General features: G+C 38.4%; 2 protein-coding genes across 8 annotated transcripts in view; both read right to left on the reverse strand.

Annotated features, from left to right (window-relative positions):
- Positions 1–13,264, reverse strand: part of PABPC1 (poly(A) binding protein cytoplasmic 1) — a 688,709-nt gene that overhangs the window by 502,614 nt on the left and 172,831 nt on the right. The gene's annotated exons all lie outside the window — the stretch shown is intronic.
- The window catches only part of RNF19A (ring finger protein 19A, RBR E3 ubiquitin protein ligase), a 58,122-nt gene that overhangs the window by 3,895 nt on the left and 40,963 nt on the right, over positions 1–13,264 (reverse strand). For all 7 annotated transcript variants that reach the window (XM_030232783.2, XM_030232754.2, XM_030232769.2 and 4 more), the window contains 6 exons: positions 10,703–10,911; positions 8,639–8,783; positions 7,915–8,077; positions 3,332–3,446; positions 1,143–1,304; positions 270–483 (listed from right to left, as the gene is read on the reverse strand). In XM_030232783.2, the coding sequence (XP_030088643.1) occupies positions 270–483; positions 1,143–1,304; positions 3,332–3,446; positions 7,915–8,077; positions 8,639–8,783; positions 10,703–10,911 (1,008 nt within the window). The remainder of the gene's footprint in view (positions 1–269; positions 484–1,142; positions 1,305–3,331; positions 3,447–7,914; positions 8,078–8,638; positions 8,784–10,702; positions 10,912–13,264) is intronic.

Genomic DNA, 13,264 nt, shown 5'->3' on the forward strand with positions numbered 1-13,264 from the left:
CCTGCCTACAGGCAGCTCTCCTGGGGAAGCAGGAGAACAAGATCTCAGACCCCAGTGAGCCTAAACAAAAGTAAAGTCTTGAGGACTGTGGTCAGGCAGGATCTCTTGAAAATCAGTAAGTTTGCCAGGGATTAACTGTTTATCTCCCAGAGACACTTCCTTTGAATAGGAACGGATATCAAAAAAGCAAGAACTGGGGAATGGAGGAGGTGCACCTGCTGTGGCTTTATGAGGAGCAGGGCGGGGCAGGCTGGCAGTGGGTGCCTCACCTGTTAAAGCAGTTGACCATGGCACTCCCCGAGAGGCTGCCCGTGATGCTGGCCCCAGCCAGGGCCATGGTGCTGGCTGTCTCGCTCAGGTTGTCGCGCATGGCTCCGATCCTGTCCATGTGGCTGCCGCTGGCGCTCAGGCTGCCCGTCAGGCCCCCCACGCTGCCCTCCCCTATGCTGGGGTTGTGACGCGCCTCCGCCACCGACGTGCTATCTACAGAAACAGAGAAGGCTCCTCAGCTATGGAAGCAGCACTTAGTTGCTTCTGGAATGTGACCATGAAAGCTGTTTCTGAAATTATGCTGAGAAGAAGGATTTATAAAACACATGGTCACAAAAAAGGAGAACTTTGTAAAAAAAAAAAAAAAAATCCCCAAAAACCAGAAATAATTTTAAAAGACACCTTTCTTGGCACTGCTATAATGGCTATGCCTGACATCACATACTTAAGACAGCAAAAAATTAACCATGGATAGGACAGGAAACATGGATAACAGGAATGCAGAGAGACCCCATCACACAGCATAGTGCCATGTAATCAAAAAATTGAAGCATCAGACCCTAGTTGGCCCTATCAAAAATAAAAAAAAAAAAAATCTAATCAGCTTCCACCAACCAGGATTCTGAAAGAGCAACATTAATGCTATGTTAAAACCTTTATCAATGGAGAAGACTTGAGTTTGGTTTTGATTAAAATGGCCAATAACTTCATAACACAGCCCAGCACAAAATGCCACAGAGAAGCAATTATCATCTGAGAGGTGCAATTTCAGCAATGAGCAGAAGCAGCCCCAAATGCAAGTAACTGCTCAAGTATCTAAGATAGAAAATACAGTCACAAACCCCATATTTATAGAAAACACTGTTTCTTACCTACAGCTGCATTTGTTCCACCAACATTTATATCATTTTCATCATCAAATTCTATCCTGACACCTTTTCCATTGCCAGCTGACACACCACAGCCTCCACTTCGGCAGAGAGAAATTGGAACAACTCCATACACATAAGCCAGCATAATAGGAACACCAATACCTACAGAGGGAAGTAGAGGCTTTCATTAAATTGACTTTTATTTTAGAGCCTTTCATAAAGGCAATTTCATTTTCCAAGATTACTTAATATTTGATTAATAGTACACTTGAAAGAGATCAACAGGGAGCAAAATTAAGAAATATTGGTAAATCACGGATGGGAAATGACAGGGAAGTACTTTCAGCAGGCAGAATGTTCTCTGTCAGCATTGGTAGGAAGAGAAACTTAATGATTGATGAATTAATACTTTCCATATGTCCATAACATAATTTACAAACAAAATTAAAGTCCTTTAAAGATTCACAAAAGCTCCACTGGGGACTCCGCTGTTCCACCTGAGAGGCAGAAATAGCAGATATCTATTTCAAATGTTACTCAAATGAAAAAATTAGTACCTCTGCTACTTTAATAAGGGGCTTCAATTTACATCCACTTAAGGGAGACATGGCTTCACTATCGATTTAATTGACTTAACATTATTATTACCCTGGGATTTTTTAATATAAGTTTTCCTTTAAAAGTAAACAATTCAATGGAGTACAGTGGCAGGAATTAAGGGGAACCAGCTAAAGGAGCTGTAGACTAAAGCACACCCAGATACACACACATCCATCCCACCACTTTGAGTAGAAGATGGAAGTGAGTCCTTTGGCATATGAATTAAGTCATCCTGTGGCTTTGCTGATGGAAGTATACAGAAGGTACAAAAACCAGCAGATTGAAAAATGTCAAGTTTGCACATTCTGAAAATGTCAGGAGAGAAGCAGACCTAATAGAAAGGCTACTCAGTCTAATCTAAATTAGGGGTTCCAAAGTCTCCTTCAATAGAAGTTGTTCACATTCAAGGAGGCACTCCATATTCTTATGGTCATTATTTTGGAAACCACACAATGCCCTGAGACTGGAGGCCATTTGTTAATGGCAATGGGGCAAGAGCAAAACTCTACAAAATAAAACCCAGAAAGTGTGGCTTCCCTGAAAAGCCACACTTCATCTCTCTTCAGGAATAAGAAACAGCTTGAGAGAATGAAGTAAGGCAGAGCTATAAATACAACTATGAAACTCTGTGTCCCACCACCTGTTTAGCAGGGATCTGACACCACAGCCTCATGAGAACAATGCAATGCAGACTGACACGAGTTTCATGGCTGGCATATCCTCCTTTGCACAGTGCTCCACCATTGATAACAAGCAGTTTAAAGCCACAGCTTCATGGCCAAATTGAATCATCACTGGCTAAAAGTGGCCTCATCTTCTGGATGTTACTCATTGCTCTCTGAGCATTGCTTCTGGCACAAGGGGGAACACTGCAGACAAACTCTGTGTACAGGGGGCTGATCCAGCTTAAAACTAAATGGTGTGTCTTAGTGTGAGTTAGCTACCCACAGCTGCTTACTGTGCAACTGTGAAAATGCCCGTGCTGCAACAAAGAAGCAAGGCAGTGCCAGGCAAGGCCCCTCATTTCAAAAACAATCTGGGTTTACAGGGATCTTGAAATTACCTGGGAAGATGAGACAACTATTTTCTAAGGAACAGCAAGATTCTCCTTAAATGCTATACTCAACAATCACCATGATAAAAAGTGTGATGTAATTTGAACTGACTCCCAGAGCAAAACAAGTGGTTTGTCAACTACTGCAATGTTAAGTGTAAGAGACTATTTTTGTTCTGCATGGAGAAAATTTTGATATGAAGTTATTAAAATATGAATAGACTCTGTGGCAACAGTTTTTTTTTTTTTGTCATTTAAAAACCTTTAAATACTTCAATCTTAAAAGCCAGAGGCAACAATGTATAAACTTCAATTTTCAAGATAAAAATTAGTTTTAATTCTTGAGGAAATGATACATTAAAATCAAGTACTGTATTCTTGACTCTGCCCCAATAAATGTATAACCTCAGACTCCTTGTCTTGGTTCCTTCACCTATAAAAGGAAACTACAGCACTTAGCTGTGTTTTTCATGAGTGTTTATAGAGTTCTGGTTGCAAGGTGCTACCAAGACACAAAATAGTAGTATTTGCTTACCTACGGTTACTGCAGCTACAACTGGAGAAACAATTACAGATAAGGTTACACCACCTGCTATAGCCAAGTTTCGCTTGTGCTTTGAAACGTCTTTGCCTTCGTATCGATTGTGAATCTTGAAAGAAGAAAAGAAAGGGGGTTTACAGTATTAGCAACATCAATAATACATTGCTGCAAGGATGGAAGAAGTGCAATCATCATGTCTATGTAACGATTTATTTCTTATCTCAAAGAAAGTAAAATTTATACATTTCCTAATTTCAGACAATCTCTTATAAGTAAGAAGTCCTTCCACCCAGCAATTAAGCATTTATTCTCAGCCTCAAGTTTCAAGAGCTAAGTAATTGAAGAGCTTTGTTTAATCATTACTCCAGCTTACATGGCTGGGAAAAGCAGACAAACTTTCAGGATAAAGGAATTGCCACATATGATCAAATTGACACATCTTATTCCCAGTTGTCTTTTCCCTGAACAGTATGGAGTTGAAACTTTCACAGTTTACTAGATCTATAGAAACGGGCTGACATAACAGAGCCACAAGAGAGCCTTCACCAAACATAGCCTGGAGGGAGGGGAAAGCAGGAACTCCACTCTTCCAGCACCCCCTCATGACAAGTCATTGAGACAAGAAATGTTTCTGCAAACCTGAATCTTAGCTGTGCTTCTGTTTACAGAGGAACCTGCTGCCCAAACCTCTTCCTGATTATTCAAGTCTGCAATAACTCTGAAATGTGACTGCCTTAAACTCACCTGCCACAAACCCCACAAGAACCTGAAAGGCCTTTAAAGATCACTGTTCTACAGAAACTTCCCACATTTGTGTGTTTCATTTACTCTCCCTAGGAACATGGTTTCTCAGAGGTATGCACTACATCTAAGATATAATTATGAAGGAACAGCAGGTATCTTAATGGCTGTCACAAAGCCAAGTAAATCCTCACTCCACCTAAGCAAGAACACAAAAGATGAGTACACAAGAAGACAATGACAAAAAATGAGTTGCATGTCATGCTTTCTAAATAGCATGTTCTTGAATGCTGTGCTTTCTAAAATATAATTTCAATTAGAGATTTGGTAGGGCTGTTCTCATTTTGGAATAAACAAAATCTTTGTTCAGGCAAGGCAGGCAAAGAAAGGGCAGAGAAGGCACTGTGCTTTGTGCAACAAGAATGCATTTACTTGCCCTGAGGTACATTGTACAGAGAGCAATACAGAGTAAAGGAGCACTTGAATACTGAATATGCCTATGGATTAAAAAGAAAAACTGAACAGGAACACTCTCAGTGTGAGTGTGTAAGAATTACAAACCTAGAAAGATGAGGTTTCATGGGGCTCTGAGCAATTAGCAGGATTGCCTAAGGCGCTGAATTTTACCCTTATGGACAATTTTAACTCCCAAAACAAAAGGCATAATACAATAAACAGACATCCACAAAGGCTACTGGATTCCTTAAACACAAAGCAGAAAAAAAGGAATGGAAGGAAGAGGTTACAGAGTAAAAACTGATTTAAAACATCAAGATAGAAGGTCACACTAGTAGAAACTACTATGAAGTAAGAAACTTCTGGATATTGACTAAATAATAAAGAATAATCAAACAAATTTACTAAGCCAGAAGAGATAATTCAATAAACACAGAAACCTATCAGGTTACAAGACTTCTATCTATAAAACCAGAACACTACCACTTCCTCAAGGAAACTCTATCAAAGCACAAGCACAAACTCTTGCAATGCAAAGGACAGACAGAATGTTGAAAAAGAACAATGAAGCTTCCTTTACCAAAGCAGCAGCAGCATTAAGAAAATAGAAAGTAGGTCAAATGACTATGAATGGGTATAGAAGAACAGCATGAGGGTGTTAGGCCAAAATCAGAAAGGGTTAACTAAAGGAGACAAAAACCAAGGGATATTTAAGTCAAGAAGAAACTATTCTATGAGTACAGTGCTAGTAAGAGAAAGTCCAAATTGGATCAATTTGCTGTTTAACAAAAATGAAAGAGCGTCAGCAGATGAAACTGGAGACCTGTTCCTATTTTCTTTTCCCTTCAGTTGTCATTGAAGATCAACTGTAAGCCAGACAACTGGTAACAAAGAAGTAAGATCTGTACAAATACAGCAGACTGGAGTGTACTTACATGAGCTGATCTGAGAAATATCTCAGCAGGCCAAATTTCAGAGTCATTAATAGTAATTTTTGAAAAGTATTATTAGTAGATGTCTGAAAAAGAAAATCCAGGAAAACTGGAAATGGTTAAATGGAAATGATAATCTTTAAAAGGGTACAAACCAAGAAGCTGAGGAAGTAAAAGACCACTGAATGAACTTTCATTTCCTGAAAATTGGGACCTTGTAAATATCAAAGCAAAGGTAGGAAACAAAAAGGTCACACTGAATTATTTTTTTTCAAGCAGAAATCATGCCAATTTAATTTTCTCCTGTAACAAGATAAGTCAGCCTTGAGGATGGGGAGAAACAGATGTCACACACTGACTAATTAAATTCTTACATTCTTGTATGACACTCAAGCAGTTATAATAACCCAGACTGAAAAAAAAAGGATGAGAGAAATCTACTAAGCTTCATGTGAAACTACAGAAAACATGTGAACAGTCATTTTTTGTAACTATCCAAATTGAGACTCTTCACTCCATACTTCTTCTGAGAGATGTGCCTTGGATCCAATTGTATTGAACATTTTCATTTATGTGGAAGATGGAAGGAGAAGAACGTGTGTGTTGAAATTCAGGCCAGTACAATCTGGCATGGCTGCAAGAATGCCCGAATTCACTCCAGTCAAGAAGCTGAAAAAATGATCTGAAAAGACCAGCTACAGCTGAAATGGCCTGAAATGACCAGATGCAGCTGAATGGCAATGAGTTCAAGACTACCTGTATGAAGAAGCCAATTGCCTGAATTACCAGTACAGGGGAAAGGGTCTGTCTTTTAGAGCACACAAAATGAAGATGGCACTTTATTGAAGAAGAGGTAACCTGCAGTTATTGGTACAGAATCATCGTTTCATTTAACTCAGCAGTAGTAATGCTGCAGCTTCACTGCTGTGTTCAAACTGGACAAAAAGGTGGCATGAATAACTACAAGGAAATCCAGAAGAGGAGAATCAGAAACCTCAACCAGTGTTTTCTTGACAGTTCATCAAGAAAAGCTGGAAGTGCTAGGTTTGTTAAGAATGGACCTGAAGTATCATTAAATATGTAGCAGCATATTGCAAAACAAAAGGATTCTCTGCATCAGCTGAAGAATAGAGTAGTACGAATCTAATGTAAATTCTCCTCCTATACCTATGTTAAAAACACAAAGTTTTTCTAAGAAAACCAAGCTTGAAGGGCCTGTGGGATCGCCACTGTCAGATGTTTTGAAGTGCAAATATTTGACAGGGGTCACAGAGAAAAAACCACTAAGCACTGGGGTACCACAGAAATTCTCACCAGGTTGCCTTCACAGACTAATGTGAGAGTGCTCTGAGACTTGAGTACATGAAAGGTGCCCTGTGATGGGGTCCTATTCCAAAATATAATGAGAAAAGCTAATAATGCAATTGCAATTTGAAACAGGTAACTGCTGCCTTCTTCCTCTCCTCACTTAGAAGGCTCCAGTGACTGTATGGGACTAAGCTGTAACAGAATAAAAGGGTCAAAACCCAACTGCAGCAGAAAGGACTTGCTAGAAAGAAAAAGATTAAACAAATACAGGGGAAAACCTGTGCCCCTGAACATTCTGTCTAGCAGACACACTCCCCCTTCCCTCCCCAACAAATACAGAATTGTGTCTTTGCCAGTCACTGCAAGAATCCATGCTGATAAAAGCAGAAAAACAAATCTTCCAAGCCATCATTTCAAAAAGCCTATTTCCAAAAGATCTAATAACATATTACTATATCCTAAACTACATATAAGAATTTGTTGATTGCTTTATAGTAAAAGGTATTGTATTTTTTAAGAGGAAATATATCAACTGCCTTCTGATTAACATGATTGCTTTTAGCTCCTTCCCAGAAGAAGTAAAATGAAGGCAGGCTAGGTAGCAATGAAGACTGTTCCATGCTGGTGGACTGGCCAAGGCAGTTAACAAGCTGCTGAGTATAAATGATTAAATATGCGTATACAAAAACCTGGACTAGCATAATTTTATACTAAAATTCTGGTATTAAGCTGCTTTTAAGAAAAAAACCAAAACCTTTTTGTCTTCCTTGCAGTCTAAAGATTCTTTAAGTTTAAGGGACAGAAGGGAAACCAGAGATTAAAACCAGAGCAATTCTGAAAAAGCATGCAGGAACATTCATAGCAGGATGCAGAAATTGGAAATTGTTTAGTGTTTTTCTCTGCATGTTTCAAGAGAACCTAGAGCCTTAAAAACACTGCTTTTAGTTCCTCTACAACTGACACAAACATCCTTAAACAAAGCAGGGGTTGGTTGGTTTGGTATTTTGAAGATTGATCGGTTTTTTGTTTTGTCTTTTTCTTTTAGAAGCCAGGTAAGATACCCGACTGAACACAGTATCACCCAAGCTATACAACAGAAGGTAAAACCTGAAGCTTGTTGGGAGTTGAAGCACTTTTTACCTTACGTCCCACATAGACAGGAATTCCAATAATCATAGCAGGAATAGCAATGCCAGCTATTAGGGCAATTCCTACAGGAGCTCCAACAAGTGTCCCTAGCTGCCACAGGATTTTCTTCTTACGGCTCCATGGCTTCTTTCCCCAAAATGTGCAACCTGATGGGCTAATAGAGAGAAATAAGAATGCTGTAAAGAAACAGTAAGTAAATCAAGGTAGCTGTACACTACTGAACATTTCTCTAGTTACACAATAATTGTCCCTATGTTCAAGTTACAGATGTAACACATAATCAGTTATTTCATCAGGTTTTTTTTGCCTTGAGAGCATATTTTGCAATGTAATAAGAAGCATATTGTATATTGCTACACACCAATCTATGGTTCACAGTAACCTGTAAAATCATAACTTCTGTATTGCCTAATACAAGGACAATACAGATGTATTAAGACATCAGTAGAAAGAGGGTGTGTTAATCCAAAATACTTGATTTGTACTAAGAACATATTGCATGCATAAAATTTACAAAATATTTTAAAATAAAAATAATAAAGCATTAATTTCAATACTTATATTGAAAACTGACTTAATTCTCTAACATGAATACTTCAACTGTGATTCTCTACTCCAAGATGAAGAAAGCCAGACTTACAGCACTTGGGAATCTCCTTCTAAATACTTTAGAAAACAAATCACCAACCACACAATTTTTTTTTCTTAAATGTACCTTAAATAATGTAAATCTGAGATCTCTTTCATACATAGCCAACAGAATTCACAGCCGCAGACAGCACAAGTCATATGATTGCAGCTTCCATCATTCATTTTTATTATATAAGCAGCACAGCGTGGGCATGGCTTTATGTCATCAGCTGTTTAAAAATGAATATTAGAATCGTATCAGTTCTTTAGACAATCAAATATAATCACAGTACAGACATACATTTGGGAAAACTGATTGAACCATTATCTGAAAAACTGAAGAAGTTTTGTATAAGGTTACTTTACAAATCTTCATTTGGCCATGACTTGGTATCAAATCTGTTTTTACAAACCTTGGACAGAGCAAAACTAATGAAAACAAGGTGTAGTAGACCACATTCAAGTAATTGAATAGTTAATGCATGCTCTCTGTTCAAGGATTTTCTAAGCTTAATGAAATATATATTAGAATCTGACATTAAATATGTATGCTAACACAGGACTGATAATAAGGTCTCTTTAAATATAATCCTCTTTTACATTTCATGCTGTTATGAATCTCATACTTTAATATTCAGTCTCCACTCTGTTACCATATCTTAAATCCATTTTCCCATTCACATTAATGTCCTTCTTTGGTACTGCCAACCTCCTCTTGAGTCCTTTTCACAGCCCTACTTTATACTTACTAACTCCCCCAAAAAATCTAGTGGAGCAGAAGAAAACTCTGGAGAATCTCCATGTTCCCAAGTCAAATATGGAAAAATGAGGTTAAGGGACCAGCTCTGTCAAACAAGGGGTCATTGAGCAAAAGTGAAACACACACACAGACCACAGTTGTGATCTTCACTCCTGCTTAGCACCTGCACTTTAGGGCAAGCTGTTTATTCACAGCAGCAGAAATACCTTGCAGGTCCTAGCACAGAATTCCAAGTTTACTGCCTCAGTGCTACTAGGTGAGACAAAGGGAAAGGAGAGCTCATACTTGACAGAAAGAAAGAGGTGCAGAACCAGCAGAAAAAAGTGCCTCTGCCAAGCCCAGTGCACAAGGAGGAAGCAGCTGAAAGGATTCATTAGCTACTCCCACATGAAAGCACATGCACAGCCTACAGGGGAGAAAGTACACAGAGCAAGTTCTCCAGCACAGGAAAGGCAGAGCTACTGCTCTTCAGGCTGAGAGGAACTGAAGGGGTAAGGAAAGGAGCTGGTGTGCTAATTTATTTATCTTATTTTTAATTTTATTTGAAAGCTAGAGCAAGATGCTAATTTTTAGGGCAAGATGGGATGCATTGTTAAAATAAGCCAGTGCAAACTACAAATTAGAGACTCTTGACTTGGGGCTGGATTGGAGAAAAACAGCTCTAACTACAAGGTGCAAGTGAGACTCTTCACCCCAAATATCCACCTTGCTTGTTCAGGCAGAGACAAAAGCTGCCAAATAAATCAGAGCTTGGTGTAATTCAGAGCCAATTCTTATCAACAGCAAACTGGAATTTTGATCTGCTACTACTCTGAATAGTTTATCAGTTTTTTTTTTTTTTTTTGGGAGTTACAAACAAGCTCAGCTTTAAGAGATGGAATTGTTTGCCTTCTGGTAGACAAGACAGATGAGCATTTCCTGGAAAACCAGAAATTAGTACTAACAAAGATATCAAACATCAGAGCTGGCATCAGAGTAATAGTCTTTTTGAAAACAGAAAATCAGTGGTTATGAGTTTTAATTTTAACAGCTGGGGAACTTCACCTACAGTGGAGAAAGCAAGTGTACTAAGTGATACAACTAAAAAAGTCAATGTGCAAAACATAGGATGCCTTGCAGCAAGTTTGATTTCCCATTTTTCAACTACAAAGAAATTAAAATGGTGACAAGCTTTTAAGACTTAAGTCAGATATTCTGGTCACAGAGTACTTCAAAGCATAACATTTAAAATTTTAATCCAAATTTAGAATTGTTATTTTATGTTTCTGAAAGACAAAGCATCTAGTATCTATCTACCACGTCACTATTCTATTCCTTCCTTATCTAGGGCTAACTGTGCAAAGGTACAGAAGTGATGTTTTACAGACACAGCACCCCAGTGATAAATACCTGCTGCTCCAGACTCCTGGCTGTAACTGATAGATGAAGAGCGGATTGTTCTCAGGCGCAGGCTCTGAGCTCTCTCCTGGCGGGCAGCATCGCAGGTCTGGTTGGGATGCCAGATCTGCTTACAGTGGTAGCAGAACTCCGTCCCGCAGCCCTCTCGCCCGCACGTCAGCTTGGGGCAGCTGGCACAGCCAAACGCGATCACTGCGTACCTTTAACAGCCAAGGGGGCAGGAGAGAACTTGGTTAATAAAACCAGCTCTAAGTAGAGAACAAAGCTGACTAGACAGCTGCCAGAGCAGCTGAAGCAGGTACAAAGGCAGTGGACATTAGAAGCTGACTACTTCCTTCAGGAGGTGGCCAGCACCAGTTCCTGAACTCCTCTTTCCACAACTCTATTGCCATTGCATTGGATTGAGATCGTACAGAAATACTACAATCACTGCAACACTCGCTCACCTTCACTCCATGCAGTATTCAGATGCACTGTATTGGAAGTTGAATGCAATACTGGAAGGTTTACAGTCACCAAGATACCACAGCTTAGAAGAGTGGGACAATAAACCCAAAAAAAGGTGTTTAAGCAATTAGGAAAAGTTATAGTTTCAGAAATGTCCCAGTCACTCTGGGCATGTCTTAGATTGACCCTGTCCATTGCAGTGTAACCTACAGCTGTGATGACATCTGGTCGAGCACTTGCAAGACATATCAGGATTTTACTAGTTGCCTTTTATCATGAATACCACTACTTACTTTAAATAGATGCTTGTTAACTCTTTGTATTTTAAAATGTCAAAACAACGAACCAAGCATTTTATAAATAGGATTTTGGTTTCTCAATAATTAAAGCATTTTAAAAAAACAATTTCAAACACAAAGACAAAAATTGATAAGAGTATGGGCCTCAATGCCACCTTTACTCTGACAATACTACAGAGCAAAAAACCTCCAAGACTGCGAGACTTACAAAACTGTGTTACTCTACTTTATCATCAGACACTACAGTAACAGTTCTATACAATAAGAGCTGAAGTGACAAAACTGTTCCTTCATTAGACCTGCATTGCAAGGCTCACATGATAAAAATACTATGTATTCACATTAACAGTAAATACAAACATATATATATATGCTTATTAATTCATACCCATTGCAGCTTTTTTCAATGATTTTATGTAATAGCTGTCTTTTAAATATATAATACTAAATCCACTGCTAGGAACACTTAAAACAGATGTATGCTTTTATTCAGATGAACAGGGTCCCTGAGTAGACTTCAACAGATTTATAAATGCAACAAGACTTAAGTTTCTGTCTGTTCAAATTAAGGTGATTTTATTTTAAAAGACTGTTTATTTTTACCCCCTGACCATTTTATAGCAGTTGCATAAGTTAACTCAAAATATTCTTTATTAGTAATGATACTTAAAAAATATTCCCACTTACAAGCCTATCTTAAAATTCAGCTATTTTTATTTAAGTAGCTAGATCTGAAACTCTGCAAAGTTAATGCAAATCCTGACCCTTCCATTATTGTTTTAAAACAGCATATATTTGATGTTCCTCCCTAAGAAATCTTGCAAACAAATAGGACTTTCAACATTTAACTTACAGATGATGCAGTTATAAATGAGATACATGCTTGTCTGTTTACAAATATTTCTTGCTTTCCAAGTAGAGATTTATTTCAATAATTGCTAGACTCTTCTATATTGCTGCCAAGTTAATCAGCTTCATTTTCCCCACTTTCTGCAAACTGAAGAGATAATTGCTTTGCATGTACACAAAGAGACTCTGATCCAAACACTTCTTCAACATACAGGGATACATTCAAGCTTGCTAATCTTAGACCAAAAAAAAATCTCAAGTCTAAGACACAAAATAAAGTATCAATTTATATCCTGCCACCTTCCTATCACTAACAAAGCATGGGCACATCCCTGACAAAGCTTTCGCACCCCCTAACTGGGATTGATGTATCTGGCACACCTTTAGAAAGTAACTTTTTAGACCAAAGAAAATCTCAGTTCAAACTGTACAGGATTACAGGTTTAATTTTAACATTTGCATTCTTTTTAAAGGAGATGTGAAGGCCTAAAGTCCTTGTTGAGAGTGAGAGAAAGGACAACCAACCAAACTCAAAGTATTACCCAGTAAAACAAAAACTAGAGGCAGTGAGCCATTAATTGAAGGCTGCACAGTGAAAAGATGGAAGAAGAATCTGTACTCTTTTGCATGATCTGTTTTTTGCCTGATAAAGGCATGAAAATTTAGGCATCACTGTTCTCTTCTAATGATGTCAGCAATACAATCTTAGAGCAAAACCATTAAATAATTCAAACAGAAGAAAAGACAGAACTCATCTAGAATACTGATTCAGTCATGCTTGTTAAGATGACACTGGAGAACTGGTATGAAAAACAGAATACAAAGATATTGGTCTAGGAGAAGGCTCATGAGGCTTTGTACCAGTGCTCTTTCCCCAGGGAAAGATCACCTATGTGACAGTGTCTCCTATCAAGCCACTGCTGGTAGGTTACAGCTGGTCCAGACTTTCACAGCGTTT

The sequence above is a fragment of the Serinus canaria genome, chromosome 2, assembly GCF_022539315.1.
Source record: "Serinus canaria isolate serCan28SL12 chromosome 2, serCan2020, whole genome shotgun sequence".
Lineage (NCBI taxonomy): Eukaryota > Metazoa > Chordata > Aves > Passeriformes > Fringillidae > Serinus > Serinus canaria.